The sequence below is a fragment of the Pangasianodon hypophthalmus genome, chromosome 11 (genome assembly GCF_027358585.1).
Source record: "Pangasianodon hypophthalmus isolate fPanHyp1 chromosome 11, fPanHyp1.pri, whole genome shotgun sequence".
NCBI lineage: Eukaryota > Metazoa > Chordata > Actinopteri > Siluriformes > Pangasiidae > Pangasianodon > Pangasianodon hypophthalmus.
Genome location: NC_069720.1, coordinates 10,309,424 through 10,334,492, shown reverse-complemented (window position 1 = coordinate 10,334,492; position 25,069 = coordinate 10,309,424). Strand labels below are relative to the sequence as shown.

At 39.0% G+C, this 25,069-nt stretch overlaps 1 protein-coding gene across 1 annotated transcript in view; it reads left to right on the top strand.

The window, feature by feature from the left end:
* adamtsl3 (ADAMTS-like 3) overlaps positions 1 to 25,069 on the top strand; it is a 193,502-nt gene that overhangs the window by 147,693 nt on the left and 20,740 nt on the right. Inside the window, exons 17-23 of the mRNA XM_026930622.3 lie at positions 1,026 to 1,155; positions 8,782 to 8,986; positions 11,626 to 11,808; positions 11,975 to 12,128; positions 14,455 to 15,505; positions 24,664 to 24,776; positions 24,887 to 25,015. Of these exons, the coding sequence (XP_026786423.3) occupies positions 1,026 to 1,155; positions 8,782 to 8,986; positions 11,626 to 11,808; positions 11,975 to 12,128; positions 14,455 to 15,505; positions 24,664 to 24,776; positions 24,887 to 25,015 (1,965 nt within the window). The remainder of the gene's footprint in view (positions 1 to 1,025; positions 1,156 to 8,781; positions 8,987 to 11,625; positions 11,809 to 11,974; positions 12,129 to 14,454; positions 15,506 to 24,663; positions 24,777 to 24,886; positions 25,016 to 25,069) is intronic.

Below are 25,069 nucleotides of genomic sequence, written 5' to 3'. Positions count from 1 at the left end.
CTCTGATCTCTCCGACCAACAAGGTGTTTGAGCCTGCAGACCTTTCGCACACAGGATGTTTTTTGTCTGTTGCACCATTGTGTGTAAACTCTAGAGACTGTTGTGTGTGAGAATCCCAGTATATGAGTAGTTTCTGAAATAATCAAACCATCTCATCTGGCAACAGCAACCATGCCACGGTTAAAGTCACTGAGATCACATTTTCCCCATTCTGATCTTTAATGTGAACATTAACTGAAGCTCGATGCCACACGATTGGCTGATTAGATAACTGCATGCAAGTGCAGGTGTACTGGTGTTCCTAATAAAGTGGATGATGAGTGTATGTGTTGGCCTTATATATGCTATGTATCAGGAAGTAATCTGAAAGAAGTAACTCAGAACTTGGGGGAAGATGACCCGGTCTGATAACGTCAACGTGATATTTGTGTTCCATGACACAACATAGTTACCAGTAGTTCATAGATCTATACATTTCTGACTGTAATGAGTATAATGTTCAAAATGTGATGCATGTAATCATATGGAAACATATGATTGTGGATGCTACTTGCATACTTACAGCATTTTGCAACTTTTTGGCAGTTTATTAGCTGCACCTACCATATAGGTGTTCTTTGTAGGTATACCATTACATAGCCCATCTTTCGCTATACACAATTTGTCTGCCCCCTGTACTCATCTATTATTGGAAAGGACCACCGCTGAGCAGGTATCATCTGGGTGGTGAAACTATTCTTGGCACAGCAGGATGTGGTGCTGGTACAAGTGAAAAGGTATTTCAGCATATACAGAGAGTTTAATCAGTGAAGGATGTTGTCTAAGGTTCTCTTCTGTGAGAGTCAGTAAACATTTTCAGTGTTATACTTTTTCTGACACCCCTACATTAATCACAAGATGTCAGTTTATGAGAAATGACTTTTTTCTGCCTTTACAGTCATAACAAATCATCATTCAAACAGTAAATCTTTGTATTCTAAGATGCTTTCTGACTTCCAATTATGGTGTATCCCTTTGTCTCTCAGGCAGGCAGATGGCTGTTATTCGTTGTGTAAGGGCTGGGCGACGGGAGCTGGTGGAGGATCCACTCTGTGATGAGTCACTCAAACCCCGCACCATCATGCGCATGTGCAACCCTCAGCCTTGTCCTGCCAGGTAATAACTCACCACAACTATACACAGGTCTAATAGTAAGTAGTAAATCAATGCCACTGGGCTTGTATTATAATCTTGAAGACATTTCTCTACCTATCTGAAGGGTTTCATCAGCTTTGCTGAGTTTGGGTAAATGTCCTGATGGAAAATCATCTGCCCAAAAGACCAGATATCAAAGCACAACAGGAGCAGCATACAGTGCGTGCGCTTATGCGAGTCACTGTAATATACATAGTTCAGTCCAAGAGGAATTAACAAACTTGGGTCTAAATCATACAAAGCATGTCCTAAACTGTCCTAGAACTTACAAAGGACATTATTCAGCAGTCTATCCAAATATTAATGGAGAGAAATACTCTTCTGAGTAAAACAATGTCCACATTCTGAATAAAGAAGACAATTAGTTTGAAAGAGAAGTGGAGGAGGCTGTATGTGTAAACCTGAGTTAACCATGTCTGAACAGAGGAGCATCTGACACAGCACTGATCATCTTCTTACAACCTCTTTAAACCAACTCACACCGCTGTATTCTAGTGACAGTCGTGCGACCATAATGAGTTCCATGATATGACAGGTGTGAATTACACACAAAAGGTTGTTACTGCATGAAGTAACAGAACCTGTGGCAGCAGAAAACTAAAACTATTCTCATTATCAAAGATTCCAGGACCTATTGGTAGTCTGGTTGGGGTACATTCTAGCACCCTTAAATGTGGGTTTATGAATCTGCAGGAATGCTTGAAGGTTCTCTGTTGGTCCCTGAAACAAAAGGTTTACAATTGGCATGGGATAAGAACCCTTGTCTGGTCCAAGTACCTATGAGGAACCAGTTTTAAGAGTGTAGCATCACTGTTTTTGCTTAATAGTTATGCATACGAATGTAGAAAACATACAATACCATACAGTGCCTTGCATAAGTATTCACCCCCTTATACTGGATACTTAAATACTGAAATGTATTTAATCAGGAATGCAAAGGATCTACACAAAATAGGTCATAATATTGAAATGGGGGAAATCAGTATAGTTTGCAAAATTATTTAGAAATAAAATCATGCAAAGTTGCGATTGCATAAGTATTGACTCTTTATTTTTCCTGTGAAACCCCTAAATTAGTTCTAGGGCAACTAGTCACATAATTAGTTGAATGGAGTTTGTCTGTGTGTCATGTAAACTTATATATAAATATGCCTGAGATACCCCAGAGTTGGTTAGAGAACATATCTAATCAAACAGCAGGACTAATTATTGGTTTCACAACAATATGAGTGAATGCGTATGCATTTACAACATTTTTTAATTGTAACTCATTTTGAAAATTGGAATTGGTTTCCCCCCCACATCAATATTATGTGTATATTTTGTGTAGAATTATGACATATAATCCTGTTTAAGTCCACGTATGTACCGGGTTGTAACAGTACAAGATGTGGAATACTTATACTTGGCACAGTGTACATGGAAAAACACCTATCCACTATTTATTAGAGAAGAATATTTTGTTAAAAAAAAAAAAACAGCTCCTTTTCTGATAAGTTTAATCTCAGCTAATAAAAGTTGTTTAACCCATCGACCAATCAGACAAAGGAACATTGTCAATCCAACCACTTCTTCCAATGTAGGATCAATATTACTATTTCACCATGGTTGTTTCAGTCAATTATCAATATGGTGGAAAATGAACTAGAACTAAAATCCCAAGTTCATTTGACTCCCATTTAGACATGCGCCTGTTTTTAAATGCGGAAGTGGAAAAAGCCATGTAATAGCTGGAATTTCCCCAGTTTTCAGTAAAAATGATGAAGCTTCTCAGAACCATCTCGAACTATCTCAAAGATTATGGCAAGTCGATTCACCTAGGCTTACTATGATTAAACAATTCAGTGACTTCCAAAAATGAAAACCATCATAGTTAACCTAACACTTGCTGATGATTACATCATCTTCTTGTCACTAAGGTTTTATAAGTACAAAATGTCCAATAAACTCTGAAGCTTTTCCCCAAACCCAAGTAATTACATTTCCAGTGGCCAGTAGTGCAGATCACCACAACATAGCTTACTCATTGTAAAAGACCATGTTCCTTTTTGGTTCTACTGGATTATTAACGGCAAACATACTCACCAGTGTATTAGCCGAATAAATAAAACCAAACAAGTACACATCTGCTAAACATCTGCTGAAGCATGCTGCCCCTGTCCAGGAGATAACATGGCTCTCTTGACCTGAAGTGTGTGTACCACTGACCTATTGTTATTTTAAAATTTGTGCATATGAAAACCAGGATGCGAAAATCAGACCTTCTGAACCGTGTCTGAGGTCTAAAAGCATGTGGACAAAGGGATGATGCAATAAAAGCTGATGAAAACAGATTCTGGAATAAATGATGACATAATGAATATAGTGAATATGTTCCAGCCTTTGGCTGATACTTTTTGATGATGTCATATTTGTCTTTTTCAGAACTTTCACATAACAGTAGTTCATGGAAACAAATGTCTTTTCGTGTTGTCTTTTGCCATATTTTCTGAAATTCACTTAAATTTTGCAAAATATTTAGATGGGAACACAATGCGAGACAGAATGTCTGGATCAGATGGCCGATGGAGAATTATAATCTGGGTCGTTTCGTATTGCAGTCGGGCCAATCACAGAACTTCAGTTACATTACCGAAACATTGGCAGGACATCTTTATGGCTCCGATTGAGAAGCAGAAATACACATGCTGCTAAATTGCTCTGTGCTGCACTCATCGCATGGCAAAACCAACCACAGATGATCTGACTAATGAGAACCTGACAAAGTTTTAGGAGGGAGTTTCTCGAAAAAAGCAATCTGGTTTACGGTTATTTACGTCAATGTAAACTACAAGTGATCACAGCTGAAACAGCATCTTATTCACACATACCATCTACATGTCTGTTAATTGAAAAGTCCTGTTGCTAAATTATTGTTTTTGAACTATGAATGTCTGTTTTCTAGTTGTATTTACTACAACCTTGAACTGTCTTCAAACAGGAAATACTGTAGTTTGGGGAGTAACATCACATATAAGGACAGTGGAGTCTCATGGGAATATGTATAGAGGCATTTATTCCATAGGAAATGAACAGTAGAACTTTAAGTGAACTCAGTTGATTTTGGGTGCATGGCAGCCATTATAATTCTGTTGAACAAAGAAAGACAGGAAACTTCAGCAAACACACAGTTTAAGACAAACATGCTGGTAGGATTGACAAAACCAGGTCTGTATTTCCATCAAAATCTATAGAATTATTGGATATAATTAATAACATACCCAGGAAACATGTGGTTCCAATAAACCTCCAATTTTTTTTCGTCTTCTCATCTTAATATCTTCCATGGCTATGTTCAGAACAAGATGTACATGGGTGGATGTGAAAATGATCTCATGCCCACCTTGGGAAATTGTTGTTTGACTCAAATTCCAGAGCAGGCGATAATCAACCTGTGCCATGGACTATGAAACAAAGAAACAACACAATGATGCCTACAGTGACTAACATAATTACATATGAAATAGTTACATAGGACAAATGAATGAAAGAGATGTATATTCATGTTGAGTTGAGTGTGAGAGGGCCAGGATGGAAATGGCATTAATTTATCTTCTCAGGTATTCAGTGTCCCCCAGCCTCGTCCTCATCCGTGAAATGGCTCTAGCAGGCTGCTTTCAGGAAATATCTGCAGCATTTGGTCTTGGCACGAACTCAGTGTTGCACTACAAGCCTTTGACTAAGTGTACTAACTCCAATTAGACGTTTTGCCTCCTACCTTAGCTGAAAAGTAAAATATAAGGATTAGATGACTTTCCACTAAAGCTGAAAACAGAAAGTATTGACACTGTGGAAGGCATAGCAGCCAGAGGAGGGTGGATGTAGTTTTTGGTTGGTAAACTGTTCTGAACCCAGCAATGATATTAAAGTGTCTAAAAATCACAATAGTCTACCAACCATATAATATCTGCTCAGTGGTGGTCCTATGGTGGCTCATTCCCACATAATTTTGTACATAGTAACAGGTGGGCAACAGTAAGTAATTGAAAATGATGGGTGTTCTGATAAAATGATTTTAAAAAACTACATAATAGGTTTACAACCAGCTTCACAGTTATTGGCACACTTGGGAAGGTTAGGCAAAAATATTAATTAGATTAATCTCACACTGAAACGTAAGAGAAATCTAACCTTCAATTGAAGTGACATTTATTAAAAGAAAAAAAACTTTAATTTTTAACAAACTCACACCTAATGACACCCCTAGACTTTCTTATGAACAAAATATAACTGAAATATAACTGTTTCCATTCATATGCTACTTTAAGGATTTTTCTTTTAATATATTTTTAAGATTTAGGAAATCCTAAGACATCATTCATGACTCCCTATTTCACAGTGGCCAAATTCCTTTAGTCATTCATCATGGGGAAGATTAGTGAATAAATGAAAACCAAGTGTGTTGACATTCATAAATCAGGCAATGATTATAAAAATAGCTACACAACTGTAATGCCCATATCCACTGTTAGGACAATCATTAACTGGAGCTGTAATGAAACTGCCTGGAAGAGGACGAGAATGTATTTTCCCCTGTTCAGAGTGACAAGGATGTCTAGAATGGAAAAAAAAAATTCTCAGGAATTTTTCAAAAATTCTCAGGATTTTTGAAAAAATCAGGATTTTTTTTCTCAAGGATCACAGGTGGAGATTTGCTCTAAATCTGTGGAGGATACCTCTAAATTTACAATTAGACACCACCTCTATGTCAACAAACTATTTGGAAAGTATGGCAGAATAAATCTTTTCTTTAACCACAAACGTACCTAGCGTTCACTAGACACTACTGGAACTTTGAGTGGAACCTGGTCTTGTGGTAATGAGACAAAATGTGACAATCAGTGACAATCAAGGTGGATTTGGCATAAAAAGAAGGATCATTATACAGAAGAGACCTGAATCACTGTTAAGCAGGGTGGAGGATCTGTGATGCTGTGGGGCTGTTTTTCCTCCAAAGGCAGGAGATATGGCATTATGGAAAATCTGGCTGCCTCTGCCAAGGAGTTAAAAGTGGGTCATGGTCAGATCATGCAGCAGGACAATGATCCAAATATGTTCTTATCCACACAAGACATTTGACATGGCCATCCCTGTCCCCAAACCCTACTGAAAATCTGTTGGGTGAGCTGAAGACGAGAGTTCACAACAGAGAGGATCTAGGACTTTGAAGGATCTGAAGAGAGTCTGTATTGAGGAGTCTCAGGTTGCTTGCTCTGTATTCCTTCTCCAGTCTCACCAAGTATTATAGGAAAAGTGCTCTTGGGCTGGCAGTGGAGGCTACACAATATAGTAAATGCATGGATGCCAGTAATTGACATGTGGTTTTTGATAGGGTTTTTAGAATAAATGTACTATTTAAATGTAAGATTACCATATTATCAATGTGAAATTAAGCTAATTAACAAGGGTGCCAATAATTCTGGAGCTGATTGTGTCTGATAATTGCCAAATGTGTAGCTACATGGTGCCTTGTGTACTGGTAATTTATTGTGTACTGGTATAACAGGTAATATAATGCACTGAAGGTGAAGTTTTTAGGCCAAATGCAGACAGACATGCAGGCCTGTGCCATGTTCAGGACCAAAATCCAAATTAAATCTTAGTAGAACATCAGAATAAAACTGACCTTTTCCTAGTGGCGTCAGCCAGCTGACATTTGAGAACCATGTGTTATAGTTTGATTTTTAACCAACATTTGATTTAAAAACAATTCTGTCATCGACTACATCTTTTTCTGAGTTTTAATGTTTTTTATTACGGCTTTAATATTTTAGAGTATTTTATGAGATCCAGAGAAGGCATCATACTTTTATGAGTTTCAGATAAAGTCTCATCATTACCTCATGTTTTATAGCTCTCATTATCTTTGCTACAATGCACTCACAATTTCCGTTGGATTCAATGATACTTGCTTGCCATTCTTGGGGTAGTGAGGTTCAGAGCGGTCATCACTTGTTTTGTGTTAGTGTGATGAATGTGTATTACAGTGACATCAGAGTAAATTGTAATTGTTCTTGGATTATGGCCTCTTTTTTTAAATAGTGCATAGTCGTAGTGTAGACTTTTTTGGGTGTGGTGGTATCGACTAAAAGCATTAGGGATAAGACTCATGGTACCAATGGAGTCAGTATCAGGTTGTAATTTAAATGTATAATACCACTATATTTTAGACCTTTCTACTTCTTTTGAGTGTGTTTTGTGAACACAGTCCTGTGTATCTTATTGTAGGCCTGTGTATCTCTGCGTCTGAGATATTACAGTGCATATGGTCATGTGTGAAATATACATTTAAACAGCCAGTCATTTAATTTGAAATGATGTGATTGAGTATTACAAAAATAGTTCAGTTTTAATAGACAAAATGTTGAGGATTAGGAAAGAGCCTTTACTGGGACCAAAGGGAAGAGGGGCCACACCTTCACTGGGACTGATGGGTACAAAGAACATGCCTCCTTCACTAGGACTGACAGGTAAAGAGGCCATGCCTCCTTCACTAGGAATGACAGGTACAGAGGCCATGCCTCCTTCACTAGGAATGACAGGTACAGAGGCCATGACTCCTTCACTAGGAATGACCGGTACAGAGGCCATGACTCCTTCACTAGGACCGGCAGGTACAGAGGCCATGCCTCCTTCACTAGGACTGACAGGTAAAGAGGCCATGCCTCCTTCACTAGGAATGACAGGTACAGAGGCCATGCCTCCTTCACTAGGAATGACAGGTACAGAGGCCATGACTCCTTCACTAGGACCGGCAGGTACAGAGGCCATGACTCCTTCACTAGGAATGACAGGTACAGAGGCCATGACTCCTTCACTAGGACCGGCAGGTACAGAGGCCATGACTCCTTCACTAGGACCGGCAGGTACAGAGGCCATGACTCCTTCACTGGGACTGAAGGGTACAGAGGACACGCCACCTTCACTGGGACTGATGGGTACAGAGGGCACATCTCCTTCATTGGGACTGGTGTATACAAAAGGACATGCCTCCTTCACTGGGACTGACAGGTAAAGAGGACACGCCTCCTCACTGGGACTGACAGGTACAAAAACCATGCCTCCTTTACTGGGACTGACAGGTAAAGAGGACACACCTCCTTCACTGGGATTGACATTCTATAGATTATTTGTAGCAGGTGTGAGTGTGTGTGTGTGTGCATGCATTTGTGTGTGTGAGTTCATCTGTATTTTGTATACTTTGATTGGCAGGAGCTTATTCTTTGTGGAGAGGCTAAAGGACATTCTGTTGTGTGTGAATGTGTGAGTAGGGGAATGATGAGCAAACGGTAATATGAGAAAATAAACAGATGAATATATCATCTGCGATGTGGCTTGGCTTCATAAACAGTCTGTCTAACCAGTCTGTTCCTTCAGATGTGTGTGTGTGTGTGTCTGTGTGTTTCTCACATTCAGCACTGCTCTCATCCACTGTTTTTGTGTTTACTTGCTTACACATGATTGCTTTCATAATGAGTTGCCTTCAAGAGACAGAGAGAGACCAGCATTGACATTGACCTGTAAGTGTGTATTAATACTCTGTCTCAGATGGGAGGTGAGCATGTGGAACGCATGCTCGGTGTCATGTGGCGTCGGGTTGCAGACACGCAGCGTGTGGTGTGTGAGGTCTGTAGGAGCAAATCACAGCGAGCCAGCGTCAAACTCTGAGTGCCAAGGACCCCGCCCTACAGAGGTTCAGGCCTGCAATCAGGTGCAGTGTGTCCCCACCTGGGAGACCGACGAGTGGCAGGAGGTGACTTTACACACACATGCACATACTTATACATACTCATGCCATTCCTACAGTACAGTTGTTACATTTGAGTGCAATAACATAATGTGTGTTTATTCTATCAAAACTCTGATATAACTCTGTCTAATTATATTTCTCAAATTACACTCAAATTTCTCCATTGTCTCACTTCATTTCAAATTGTGTTATTGTCTGAAAGGGATGATAGGTGTGCTAATGGAGTCAGTATCATACGCTAGAAGCAAACAGTCAGAATGAAATATGTGGTGTCACAACAAAAAAGAAAACTGGACATTCAGATAGATTTCAGTTTTAAATGAGGATTTCTCACAGAGTTAAACAGTCCAGTTTTGTTCTAGTTATGTAGACTTGTTAGTTGTGTTGACTTGTTCGCTTGTTTTGTGATAAATATGGATTGCAGTTCCTATTAGACGAAATTGTAATTGTAAACCTGGATTTGCTCTTGAATAGCTCTTACGCTAAGTATTAATGTACACATTCATTGAGGTGACATGGTAATTCTTTTTTTAAAAGGTGTGGCCACAAATTAATATATTTAGACCACTAGCTAAGTTTCTCAAGATCTTCTTTGTGATTACTTAACTCATGGCAAATATTCTAATCCAAAATGAAGCAGATAGAGAAATCAATTGAAGTAGACCATTGTGGCCAGATGAACCATGGGGATTATTGATAATATTACACTTTACATCAATCTTGGAATGACGCATAAAGACATACTGGAGTAGTTGGCATTGTGACCTGGATACACCATTAGGCCGTGTCACCCTAAGCAAATTCTCAAAGCGAATAGACTTTTTCCACCCATTCCTGCCAAATAATTAACTAGAAGCCACATATTAAGTCAGACATTCCCACAAAATATTAAGTTGCGGGCTCAAGTTACACAAGTCACAGTCTGTCAGTTCAACTTTGGTACCTCTTTTAAATTGTGGCCTCAATATATTCATTCGTAGCCATGCCTTATTACAAAATAACTACCGTGTCACCTCAGATACTCCAAACTATGTACTAATTGACTAAAATGATCAATTTGGCAACATAAAAAAGTTAACATGAAGTAACATGGTCTTACCCCGTGCTTCTTACATTAAACTGTAGAAGGAAGAACATATGAAAAACCTCAGCACTTATAAGTATCATTATATCATTTCATTTGGATGGATTGTGATGAGTGCTATAGACATTTATTTGAAAGCATCTTGGCTGTTGCAACAATCTTGATTTTCCATTACACTGAGACACAGCCCACTCTTTATTGTTCTATCTAATAGACTGAATGGAGTTCAATGTATTATAGATTAAAAACTACATGCTAAAAAGGTTATTTTGAATGTGTACTGTTTGATGCAAAATACTTATTAAAATAAGTATTTGACACCTAGAATACAATCTTTGTATTTTTATGTGTCTTTGGCACAATTTGGTGTTACAAATGCATTGCAAAGCCTTACAAGCTCTTCAAACAGTCTAAAGGAGAAAAGTCAGTTTACACAATGAGTGTGATGAGGAATTATTTAATATTTACTCTAGCACTCAATAAAAAGGTGCACTGCATTTCTGTGTGTAGACAAGAGCTGGCACAATGGTATCTCCAGCAGGAGTGTATGAATCCTGCTGCTCGTTTGCATATACAAGTGTATCCTGAAGTGTATATGCATGTAAAGAAATTACTGTTGCATGCGTGATTTCAGAGAAACTAAATATGTTGCAGCTGTGCTGTGTTCCAATTGTGCTGGAACTCTGCTATGTGTGTTTAGTATGGGTGTAAAAATGCATCGTAACATGATACATTTCGATGCAAATATGTGATGATATGCATGATGGAAATGTGCAATATCAGTATTCTATTAATTATGCATCTAATGCTGGAACAACAGAGGTCCCAATTTGCGTATCCCATAGAGTTAAAATACAGAGCATGTGTTAGTCACATGATCGCATTCTTTCGTGGACAGCCTGCGCCATTACCGGAAATCATCTACACTTGTGAAGTGACCGATAGCTCCAGATTGCAATGACTGACACATGTTATTGCTTATATGGTTACACAACATTTTATAACATTTAAAAAGCTCTGATCAATAGCTTTCAAACAACACTTGGCCCGCTCCTCTGCAACCTACAGTGCCCGAGACAGAGGCCGAGGAATTCGGGCATTTTAGCCATCTTTGGAACTCCAGTATTTCCGGAGAAATTACACTGCCTCATCTCATGTGCTGCTACAGAGCTCATTATGTTTCAAACAATCACTTCCCCCAAGTCAGAGACTTTGTTCATTCAATCAAATATTTTGGAGAATTTATAAATTTAATTATTTTTAAAATATGTTGAACCTGTAGATCATTTTGTTTACAATATTAAAACAAACAAAAAGCAATTTTCAATTTATTTACTTTTATACAGACAAAAATGAACGTTGTTTATGATTCAGAAATAAAACAGGGGTATTTTCAGTCATAATTTTTCTTGATTCAGATCTTGTTCAAAATATTCTGAGAATCAAATTGAATCAATCGTGAAGCCAGTATCGTGAATTGAATCAAATCCTGACCAGAGTGTATTGTTACACCCCTAGTTTTTAGTGTGACTCCACTGTGTGTTTTTGTGCATTTTAGTGCTCCAGTTCATGTGGGAGAGGAACGCAGCGGCGTAAGGTTTACTGCAGGCAACGTTTGGCCACAGGGAACTATCGCCGCCTGCAAGACGAGGAGTGTGACGGAGTTAAACCCAATACACACCGGCCATGTGTCAGCATGCAGTGCCTAAAACCCCACCTAGTGGGCGGGGAGTGGTCCAAGGTGGGTGTGTTTCTCTGTTGGGCTTAATGTGCTAATGTTCTTGAATGTCTCCAGTGCTTTTATTAGTACTTCAAGTGTATATGTATAAAATCAATTCAATGTTTTGATTATCTTGGGTGTGTTTATGATTTGTGCTTTGTATTATTTTCACTGTGTGTGTTTTCAGTGCTCTGTGACATGTGGGAAAGGAATCCAGCGCAGAGAGCCTGTGTGTAGAAGGCAGACTGCGTCTGGTCAGCTGGTCACTCTGGACAGATCTGTGTGTATCGGCCTTCAACCTCCACCTCTAATCAGGAGCTGCCGAATGAGTCCCTGCAACAGTGAGACGCCTTCTTTCTCTTACTGTTTTTCTTTCTATCTCTTTTTTGGAACATTTGCATCATAAAATGACCACACTATTATTACGTAAGACTGGTACTAATTAGCACTTTTTTTAGCCCCCAGCATGATGGCTTATGGAACGATGTTGGTTCGAGTTGTTTTGCGAATTACTGAATGTCTGGTGTATACCCAAAGATGCCCCAAAACTGTTCGATAAAAGCGTCAAGAACAGAGCAATAAAACACCTGCTGAGATGGAAACCATAACAACAATTGTTCAATGTTTGCCTATTGCTGTGTGAGAGAACTAGAATGTTAGTATATGTAAAAGGATTGAGTTTCTAGATTTCATGTCATTTGGTGCTATTTGCCTTAATTCATGCCTTCATTATTTTGTAATATCAGGATGCTTTGTTCTCCAATGTCCAAAAAACATCTCTTATCTCTTCAGAATAATTTAGTCTACATGTATACTGTAGGTTGTAATGCATAAAAAGAACCAAGAGGTAATCAGTTAATACTATTATGTGACACCAAAATTCAACCTTTAACACCCCAAATTCATTTTTTTTACATTTTATAGCCATGTACACTATATGGCCAAAAGTATGTGGACACTTGACCATCACACCGATATTTGGGCTTTTCCCAAAGTGTTGCCACAAAGGTGACACAGTTGTATAGGATGTCTTAGTATGTATTAACATTTCGCTTTACTGAAACTAAAGGACACAAACCTGTTTTTTCATGACAATGCCATTGTGCACAAAGCAAGGTTCATTAAGACATGGTTTGCCAAGCACCTGAGTGACCTGAGCCCTGACCTCAACCCCACTGAAAACCTTTGGGATGAACTGGAACGCCAACTGAACCCCTGGCTTCCTCGTCCAACATCAGTGCCTGACCTCACATTAGTTACTCATGTTACACATGTTAATGTTACACATACTCTATGGTAATACCCGTGGTTTTGGAATGGGCACATATGGTGGTGATGGTGTGATGTGTCCACATACTTTTGGCCATAAAGTGTATCAATGTCCAATGAGTGGGACAATGGTGCAAGTTGCTTTGGTCAAGAAAAAAAGAGAAAAAAAAGAAATAGCACCATCTATGTATGTATTTGAAATCCATGCTTCCAAATTAAATTGTTTGCAAATCCTGTAGAGAAACACATCCCCTCAAGTGGCTAGTAAATGCACAGAGAGTGGAGAGACATATTCACACCACATGCAATGTACTGTTAAACTGTATGATTTTATCATTTGAAGTTATAGTGGTCTCCATGTTTAATACCTGTCTCAGTTTTCAACACCAGTATTTTATCAGGCTAATTTAAAATTAGTTTATGTAAAAAATATTAATAATTTGTGATGTCAATTCTGCAAACACAGTGAGCTTAATGAGCTTCACTAATCATTCAAAACTGTTAAATTCTCAATAAAAGATTTTTTTAGCTCCCCAGTATATATATGTTTAACCTGCTGAGTCTTTGTAGAGGTCAGGATGCTTGTTGGCCAGATGCTTAGGCAAGTTGCTCATGTTGGCTGTGGATTTATAACACATTTTTAAATACTTGTAATGTTGTGTCTGTTGGCTGCCAGCCTTCATCAGCAAGGAAAATATGCCCCTACCTCAATACCACCAGTTGCAGGCATGAGATAACTTGTTTCCTTTAGCCTTGGACTGCTGGAGCCAGTTTGGGTGTCTTGTCCATCTGAGGCAAATTAGCATGCACAATTTGATTCGCCTATTAACTGAATTTAATGTCTGCACAGTTTTGGACTATGTAAATGCAGCATTGAATATATCAAAAGTTATAAAATCTAATTGCTTACCACGCTGTATTGCTGAAAATGTATCGAACCTTCAATGCAGCATGCAGCTCTGCTCATTTACTACATATTATATGGTAGATCAACTGATCTTGGTAGCATCTTCAGAATTTGTTCATTTTAGTGTAAACAGTGGGAACTGATGCTATAGGTTGAATTTTTTCAACCTTAGCTGTACTCCAGGAAAACATCTTCATTTGTTGGCAATCTTACAATGTGCATTGATCATTGAGCATGCTACAAGGTCTATCCACCAATACAGCTAATCTACTATATGCCACTTGTTATTCTACTCTATGCCACATGTTATTCTTTGACTTCACATGGTTTGGCATCAATCTTTCAACCCTCCCCATTCATTTGTGGGGTTAAAAGAAGGTTCTTGAATTTTTGTAAAGCTTACTGTGACTTTGTAAAGTACTGTAGTTCTCAACTAGTTGGTGGTTTTACCTTCTGGATGCCCTAACCCTTTGTGTGTGTTTTGCTTGCAGAGCACAAGTACTCCAAGAAACATTGTCCTCAGGTTCTTGGGCTCAGACGCATCTACATCCAAACAAAACAAGAGAAAAGGCTTAGCTTCACAATCGGTGGACGCGCTTATCTTTTCCCAAAGACATCAGTCGTTATCAAGTGTCCTGTACGCTACTTTCCCAAAGCCCAGATTCGCTGGGAGAAAGATGGTGTGGACCTTCAAAGCTCCAAACATCTAACTATCACAAAATCTGGAGCCTTAAGGATCTACAGCCTGGAGGTTAGAGACATTGGGCAGTATCGCTGCTGGGCTAACCAAGATTCAGATATCTTCATCCTAAAGCTGATAGGCCATGATAACAGGCTGCTAGAACATCCTGAGGGTACGAAATTGGTAAAGCAGAAAATCAACAGCAGCTCCAGAACTTTCCCTAACAAAGAGGGAGGTATTGTTAGTTCCAAGTGTCAGGACAAGGACCAGGAGTTTTCTCTGGCTAAGAAGGTCCAGAAACATGGTCAAATCTGGTTGCAAAAGAATGAGCTTTACCTGGATGAGGATCAAACTAAGGAGCCTGGGGATCCCATGGATTTAGGTAACTATCTTCTAGCATCTACTTCTACTAGTGACTCTGTGATTTCAGCAGCTTCAGGAGCCTTCACTCTGGAGCCAGCTGAGTTTGAAGAACTGGTCAGAAACATCAGCCAGCTTGCAGAAAGTGGAGATGTAACAGATGACCTTGCCTCACAACTTATTGGCAAGCTGATGGAGGAGATAGCAGCATCCCAGGCCACAAGAGACAAGGAGACAATCCAAGTGGAAAGCAAACATCTAGACAGAACCCCTAACTCCTCTGAACTCTCTGGAGGGAAGAGTATGAAGAGCAGAGCGGTTATCGTTCGTCATAGCCCACATGGGTCTGCCATGAGCTTTCAGAGAGACCTCAGTATTAGTGTGGGAAGGACTGCCTACATAACCAATGCCACTCGAAGCCTGACACTTCTCTGTTCAGCTCAGGGTATCCCAATACCTACTGTGTCCTGGACCAAAGATGGAGTACCACTGCAAGCCAGGTAAGCATACTTCAAGTATCAATTATGTGATTGTGTGGGACTGGATTTGTTGTCTAGGATGATATTCTTTAGGATTTGCTAATTCTACACTGTGTACACTAAACACACTATGGAAAATGTGTATTTTTCATAGCCTGAGTCCCATGTATAACCCAGTTTGAGCATTCTTACATGTTTAAAACAGACAATAGTGGTCGAGTAACACAAAGGCTATACTTCTACAGACTTAAGTTTATTAGATATAGTCAGATATGGATTACTGATCAGAAGGTCAGGGGTTCAAGCCCTAGCACTCCCAGACTGTCACTGCTGGACCCTTGAGCAAGTCAGTTAACCCTATCTGCTCCAGGGGGTGCCATATCATGGCTGATCCTCCGCTATGACCCCAGCTTCCTAACAAGCTGGGATATTTGAAGAAAAGAATTTCACTGTGTTGTAATGTATATGTAACAAATAAAACCTTCTTCTTCTCAGCCTGTTTATGTGGTATAAGAGTAAAAAATGCAGTTGCTTTTATAATGGCTGATTCAGAAGTAATTTTTAAATTAACAACCCACCCAAACATTCACCTCCTAACTCCTCTATTTCTCTTTAATGTGGTCTCGTCCAGGTCAAATATGCTGGCTCTCATTATCCTGCTCTCTCTAGGGTCGTATTGCGGTCTAGCAATATTGACTATTAAATGCACTTACTGAAAACATTGACTTAGTAATTCAGTTTTGTGCAACTAGGGACCTTTAGCTCAGCTTCTACCCAGACTGTCGCTAAACACTGTCTTCCCGTCTTCCAAGACCAAGACATGACTGTGCAAATAGCGGCCTGATTTCTCTTTTCTACATCACCAAGGCAGCTTGGCAGTCTAGAAGAAAACTATTTAGCCACACTAAATGTGTCATTTTTTGTTATTTATGGCATTTTCATTATAAGCCATGGGGTTACATCATATTTTAATGACTGATTAGCTTGGAACTAATCCTGTAGACTACTTCCCATGGATGGCCAATGTGTAAAATTCCATGATTTGTTGTTTCTTTGAATCTGAACTCTATTTTTTGTGTGTGGAAATTTCCCCCAACATTCTGTAGCAAGTACTGTTAGAACTTCATAGAAGTGACCTCAGCTCTAAAACAAATAGATTAAACTCTGTACAGCCCACAGTGGCCTCAGTTACACTGAGCACAACTGGAGAAAATAATGTTGTACTTTCATGATTGTATTGTTGTCTCTGTCCTACACTGGTTTTTGTACACGGCCATGAATTGGCTATCAAAGCTCTTTTCTATCTCTTCCCTTCTCCAGCCCTGTTTTTATTCTTCATCTATGTTGCATCATCCTGTAACAGCCTGGTTAAACAGCCTGGTTCGACTTCTTAGCCAGAATAAACTGCGCTCCTCACAGACCCCCATGCTTTCTCATGCCAGCTCAGTGACTCTTAGTACATTCCATCTTTTTAGAACAATATTTAAACTAGATACCTTCTTTCTTAGAGGAAAAGGATATTATTGAGGTACCTTGCTATGCCCCAGTCACACTACATTACCAAAGTGTTTTTGACTGTCTTATCTTCGTTGAAGCATAACATTCAACTTGACTTTAGCAAAAAACTTTAATTTTAGGTGTAATGTTTGAACCTTATCCTCCTCTCATATCTGACCCTTACAACACAAAGCAAAACAATTTGATCTTCTGGTATAGCAGATACTTTATTTTGTATAACAGAGCATATAAGACGTGACCACATGCCCACCCACGTAGGCCCTTGAATTTTTCTTAGTATATTATACTGTCATTATGGATCAGAATGATGATGAATAATGAACTCTCTTACAATCACAGAGCGCCGAACTCTGCATATTGCAAAATCTCCTTTCATCTTATCTATGTTGTCAGTTAGGATTTGCACATGGAACTAATCACTGCATTTTTGCCTCCCTGCCAGTTAAGCCACCTGCCAGTCAAAGATCTCAAATATTTGGAGCAATGGAGTGTTTGGGCCACCTGCACACGATGTGTTGTGTTCATACTGAATATATTGAACCTGATCATTTGGCTGTGTTCTGCTCCAGCAAGGACAATAGGGGCTTGTCTTTTTTCCGTTAACCTCGGGATAAGCCAATCTCAAATACAGGGGAAAAAATGAAGTCGATCACTTGTGTCCTGTAGGCTCTGTTCTGCCCTTCTAATCACCATTTATCCTGCTCCCCTATACAGCCCCTGGCAATAATTATGGAATCACCACATTTATAGGATGTTCACCCCGATTTTTTACTTTGTAGCAAAAAAAACAAATCACAGATATGACACAAAACAATTTTGTTTAAGCTGAACATTCTAGCTTCGTAAAGGATACTTCAAACATCCATCCATTTTCTGTACCTCTTGTCCTACATAGGGTCACGGGGGAGCCTGGAGCCTATCCCAGGGAGCTTGGGGTGCAAGGCAGGGGACACCGTGGGCGGGGTGCCAACCCATCGCAGGGCACAATCATGCACACATTCACACGCTACAGACAATTTGGAAATGCCAGTCAGCCTACAGCTCATGTCTTTGGACTAGGGAGGAAACCAGAGTACCCGAAGGAAACCCCTGAGGCAGGGGGAGAACATGCAAATACCACGCACACAAAGTAGAGGCAGGATTTGTCCCCCAACCCTGGAGGTGCGAGGCAAGCGTGCTAACCACTAAGCCACTGTGCCCCCCATACCTCAAAGAATTAATAGCAGATTAGCAGTTTTTAAAATTTAAAATGTAAAAAATAGCAGTTTTTTTGAATTTCCATGATAAATTTTCAATCGGATTGAGATCCAGACTGTTTGCTGGCCATGTCATTGAGTTGATATGCCTTTCTTGAAGAAAAACTTTAACACTATTTGCTCTGTGACAAGATGCATTATCATGCTGAAAAATGACTTCATCATCAGAAAACCTATTTTCTTTCAGTGGAATGAGAAAAGTGTCCAAAATTTCAATGTACACCTGAATGAGTGGGGAAATGTGATTGTTTTCTACAGGCAGTCATATTTATATGTTTCATTAGAATGGCACGAGACAAAAGTTCCAGCATCATCTCCTTGGCCAATACAGATTCGTGATTCATCACTGAATGTCACTTTCATCCAATCATCCACACTCCATGATTGCTTCTCTTTAGCCCACTGTACCCTTGTTTTCTTCTGTTTCGGTGTTAGTGTGGGTTTCGTTCGGCTTTTCTATACGTAAATCCCATTTCACTTCCAATCCCATTTCCAATCCCATTTCGTACAGTCCTGTCACAAACATTGTCTCTTGTTTCCACCCATTTGTTTTTCATTTGTTTTGTTTGTTTGTATTTTCAAGGCATATTGCTTTGAGTTTTCTATCCTGACGTTTTGATGACTTCCTTGGTCTACCCGTATGTTTTCCTTTTATATCCTTCCCATTTTGTTTATACCTGCACGAAATTTTAGACAAAGTGGACTGGGAACAACCAACATCTTTTGCCACACTCCATGTTGGATTTCCTTCTTGAAAGAGTTCTGTAATCCTTTCCATTCTTTCAATTGACTATTCTCTTGTTGGGGCCATGTTTCCTTTCAATTAGCCAAGTCCAAGGTCTGTAAGCACTCTCTTTTAACTGGAGACAAATTTGCATTTTTACACATGTGCCTGTATTTGTTTTAGAAATGCAAATTTTGAGGTGATTCCATAATTTTTTTCCTCAACATTGAGTGATTCCATATTTTTTCCCCTACTTGATCTGGGAAAAAAATATACCATTAATTAAAATAATTTCATTTAATTTAATTTGTTTAAGGTATGTTTCAAAAAGCCAGAATGTTCAGCTATTAAACAAAAATTGTTTTGTGTCATATCTGTGATTTGTTTATTTGCTACAAAGTAAAAAAAAAAGCTGGGAGAACGTCCTCTAACTGTGGTGATTCTATAATTTTTGTGAGGGGTTATAGCAGGGGTTCTCAACCCTTTTGCAGCCAGGGACCCTTTTAACTATAAAATAAATTCCACAGACTGTGGATTACAAACATTATCCAACTATTCCAGTATTAGGCATTTTTATTTTACGCATTAGCCAATATTATTTTAAGCACATACAATACTATTTTAGTTGCTTATTGGAGCCATAGAGCATTTTTTTCCTGAACTTTCCCCCGACAGTACACAGCAGATCCAAGTTGACGTTATTTATAGCGCTACATCATCTTGAATTGTCAAGGTTTGGTCTAAACCCATTCAATTCAAGAGACTAGTCAAATAAATTAATAAGTAAAACAAATAAAAATTTAAAATAAATTAACTACTATATAAACACTCATTCAATAATAAATGTAAATTTGATAATCTTGGATTATGATTTCCAGCAAAAAATTTCCAAACAAAAAATTCACGGACCGTCTGGCTATGCTGCCCATGAAGCCATAGCTACTCTAAATGATTGTAAGCTTTGAAGCTGATATCTGAACTCCTTGCAGTAGCTTATGTCTGCTACAATTTGTGATTCTAAATGACCTATGTGTAGGATGTGGGTAGGAAACGAGACCAGACCAGAGCTTTGCTAAAGAAGGGTCACTGAGAGCTTCTTCCACTTTTTGAAAGACTTGAATGTCACCACCATATTGCTCATACAGGCAAAAAGAGTGGTTCCAACCATATAAATAAACCTTTGGCCTCGCAGTACACATTGCCCTTTCAGCTTTCAGGATTTTCACCACTCACTGAGTAGAATCAAAGTTAGTATGTTTGGAAGGACTTGTTTAGTTCTTCAATCATTTTGGCTCTGATGTGGTCCTTCTTTTTCAGCCCCTGCATGGGAGTAGCTCTGGATAACTGAGATATGGCTCTGTAAAATAAATACAGACTGTCTCAGGGCTGTCTCCACCGCTGAGACGGCACACTGCAGCTCTTAGTTTTGGCCAGATATGAAGGCTCTGATGATTGACATCCACAGACTCAGACCTCCACGGCATTAGACAGCTTTTTTCTCAGCCCAGCAGGAGAAGCCTGGGACAATCTTGCCCAGTGTGTTTTATGTTTTTCTTTACATTTAATAAGGATTTGAGTGGATCTATCTGGAACTTGAGGGTAGCTGATAATGGTGTAAGATGTAGTTTGTGCCTATGGTTTGTGATAGAAACGCTTTGAAACATAACAGTGTAACAAATGGAGTATAGCGTCTGAAATGCTTTCCTTATAGTTAATATCCAATCATGTACTACTTAGTTGCATAGCCATTTTCCATACCAGCTGCTCATTCTGACTTATCCCTGAATAGATATTGAGCCTCACTTATTTATTAACTTTTATTAAAGTTGCATGTAAATGCTTTCATGATCAGTAATGTTGACCCATGTGCTTATATTGATAAATGCCATAATGCCATAAGTTTTATATAAAATTGCAGTAACCCTTTGCCAGGATTTAAAGGATTTAAAGCCTATCAATTGAAGATCACATTAGTGAGTCTCAGGAACTCTTCTATGATACAAACTTTGTGTGTGTGTGCTATGTTTTATCCACTATGTTGCATTCAGTAAATTGAACATTTCTTGGTTGAAATGGCAGTTCAGTGAAAAATTTACCTTAATTTCCCCTTTACCTGAAATATAGTCAATCACCTACAAGTTTGGTGTCCAATATTTGCTTCCTTAGTTTTGCACTAGAGCTACATGCTAATAAAGATAACAAGTAAGAAAAATTTCTTCTATACAGTGAAACATAGTAAAATGCCACCTCACGGATCATGTGTCTCAATAAAGTCAGAATTATATTTTTCTGTCCTGTAGGATGAGTCCGAGGGACCCGGACTGGTTCGGCTCAAACTCTTGCTAATTCTTTCCATTATCATTTTGTTCCTAATGAAGCTTTATCACAGGCATTTAATTATTTCTTTATCTCTTTCCCTCCTTTCCACATATTCTCTGCTGCAAGCCACATTTTCAGTGGCTGTTCTCCCCACGCTCCCATCTCCAGGGACTCAGCAAATCTACTGAAATAGAAACCTTCAAGAATTTGTGTGGCATTTGCACTCGCTTTTCATCTTTGAGCCAAAAAGAGCTTACAGACACAGACCCGCAGGATCAGTGTGGATCCTACATACCCATTCAGACAAAGTGTGGACAGCTCATGTAAACAAAATGGCAGACAGACACATGGCCTATTTTGAGCTGTAACATTTTTAGATCAGTCTGAGGGGAACCTTCTTACCCTGAAGGTAGGGTTGGCAAGTCAGTAGGACCAAATTCCTAGAGGCTTTTTTTTTTTGGCTGTTTCTATGAATGTAAAATAGTTTCAGATTTAAGTAATAAGTTTAATTAAGTAATAATTTAATAAGTTATTTATGCCCAATTTCTGTACCAAACTGACCACATGAAAATCCCAAATGCCCCTTTAAAATTTGCAGTCATTCGATTTACTCGTTCTCATTGCTATACTATTTATATATTTATAACAATATGCAGTGCCTCCAAAAAGTATTCACCCCCTGGCAATTAATTCTCTTGCTGTGTTTCAACATCAAATTTAAGTATATTAGAATGGAATTTTTACAGCTCCTTTTGAAATGACTCTCTACAGAAAATAAAATAATAATAATATAAAAATCTAGTATTCACCCCCGGGTTTAGTGCATTGTCCGTTTGCAGTAATTACAGCTATTAGTTGTCATAGGTACGTCTCAATATGCCTCCATCTTTGCACATTTTGATTTTGCCATTTTCTCTTCCTCAACATGAATTTTCTCAAACTCTCCCAAAGTAGATGGAGAACGTTGGTGGACAGCAACAGATTTTCCATTGGCCATTCCAAAAATTCCACAAATCCCCCCCCCCCTCCAAATCCATTCCTTTGTAGTTTTTGCACTGTGCTTTGGGTCATTGTCCTGTTGGGATGTAATTTTTTGCCCTAGACACAGATTTCTGGCTGACTGGAACAGGTTCTCCTCAAGAATTTGCTTATATTTGGGTCCATCCATGTTACCCAGTTTTCCAGTTCCTCCTACTGAAAAGCAACCCCAGAGTTTGATGCTACCACCACCATCCTTGATGGTAGGAATGGTGTTACCTGGGTGTGGAACTGTATTTGGTCCACAGCAAACATAACACTTTGCTTTTAGACCAAATGTCTCAAAATCTTTTTCAAATATTTAGTTTTGTCATATGCGTTCTACCAAATGCCAGGTGTGCCTTTATGTTTGCCTTTCTCAGAAGTGGCTTCCTTCTGGCCATTCTCCCATAGAGGCCAGATCTGTGAAGAGCTGATGATATTGTTGATGTCTGCACAGGTTATCCTATTTTAGCCAGTGAACTCTGTAACTCCTTTAGTGTCATTCTTGCCCTTTTTGCCCATGTGCTCAATATGGACAGTCTGATCTTGGTAGTGTCTAGGTTGTGCCATATTTTTTCCACTTAATATAATGGAAATAAGTTATAATGGATTACACAGTGCTCTGAGGACGGTTCAAAGCACTGCTGCTCTTTTAATAACCTTCTCCTGCTTTTTTCCTTTGTAACAACTTCATCTCAAAGCTTCACTGGTAATTCCTTGGTCCTCATGACAGAAGGACAAATCTGAACTTCCATTTTAGCTGCAAGCTGTTTGAGTGTAATGTGTGTGTGTCCAGTGTTGCTGGTATTGGCTCCAGGTTCATAGCGACCTTGACCAGGATGAAGTGGTTATTGAAGATGAATGAAATCACATTTAATGGTTTCAGTTTGCATATTAAACTGTGATGGTAGATCACAAATATGCATTTTGTCTGATTTACAATTTATTTTTTTCCATTTTTGGAGACTGAGGCTAATTATTGGTATACCCAAGCCAATCAGGGAGGGTTAGCAACATTACCTTATTGGCCTTCATGTGAGGTGGAGGTCATTTATCAAATCCTATATTGTGTATTTTTAGTTTTAATCATACATACCATTTTTTGTATGAAAATAATTCGTCACATCATCTTACCATATCAGATCCTAGAAGAGTTAACCACTAATAAACTTGCAAGAACACCAAAGTGTAAACATTTGAGACATGCTGCAAACTCAGCTTTACCTTAGGTGCTAGCTGCTTTCAGATCTACATGTATGGCACAGTTACCTTAAGTTCATTAATGATGCTAGCTTAACTAGCTAAGTTATCATAGGAGGTTACTGCTGCTTAGCTAAAGTTACAGAAGGTTATTGCTAGTTTTGCTGTTGTTGTTGTTATTGTTGTTTTATCTAGTCATCATCAGTTCATGTAATCATCAGTTAGCACGATGTGGTAACTTAATTTGCAGCAGGTTATTGCTAGATAGCTTAAGTTACCTTAGGTTGTTAATGCTAGGTAGCTAAAATTAAGCAGGTTTTTGCTAGCTAGAGAAGTTTACCACAGGAATAATCAATTATCACAGGGTTATTACTATCTAGCATCCACCAGAACAAACATTCATATTAGCTGTTGCTTTTACCAAATGTGCAAACCTTATGGTGTACTGTTTAGTTAAAACAACAAACTGGAAACTTAGTTATTTGACACTATTGCTGAGTTGTTTCAAGGAATTAATGTTATTTCAATTCATTCTTACTCATGGCAAGCCATAATGCAAATGTCTGGGCAGGGTTATGAACACTTTCTCATTTTCAGTACTGAAACCAGCCTTGTTCAGTGAAAGATACCTTCAAGCATATATACAGTATGAATACATATTGAGAAACACCAGTGGCACCATGTTAAAATGGCCACTCTACTCAGATCCATAAACACCTCTGGTGTCTGGTGTATCTCTGCTGACTCCCAAATGCTCAGGGAAGATCAGATGAAATGAGGTAGGGAGAGCAGAGTAGCTGAGGGGGAATGTTATGATCAATGTGGAGGAAATGAGAGATTTTTGGCACTTCATTCCTCTCACAGGTCCAGCCGTGTAGCATTTGATGAGGATAGATGACAATGTGTGTTTTTATTATTAAAAAAAATGATATACAGGGATGCTCTGGTTTCATCCCACTAACACGAGGCTTGCTTCTATGTTGACCTAACCACATGTCAATGTGGCTTAAGCGAATGTGGATCTAATCCTTTAATGTGGCATGTGAGGATGTGGAAATCACACACTGTAATTCAATCGCCCAAGCTGAATTCTGCGGCTGATTTGGTGTCTCTTCTCTTCTCTCTGGGGCATTGTGGGATAGTGCTGGAGGACTGCACATTGCGAGCCCTGGCGCCAAAGATGTTGGAATCTACAGGTGCACAGCAAACAACGAAATGGGATCTGATTCAGAAACAACACAGGTGCTATTGGCTGGTGAGTCATATACATTCACGCACACAGTCTGTACAAACTCACACAAGCTTGTCACACAAGCAAAACCATGTTTGCTATGGTTATCTGACATTTTTCTTTTATTTGGACAGAACACCCTGCTATTATGGCTACTTGGAAGAACGTATCTGACCTGCACAGTTCCAATCTGAAAGTGGTAGTAGGAGGCAGAATAAGAACCCATATTGGTGCCAATCTCACTCTAGACTGTCCAGTTACAGGTCAGTAATATTTACTGCATTAAACAAATGCCACATAGACACATAGTGTCCTCT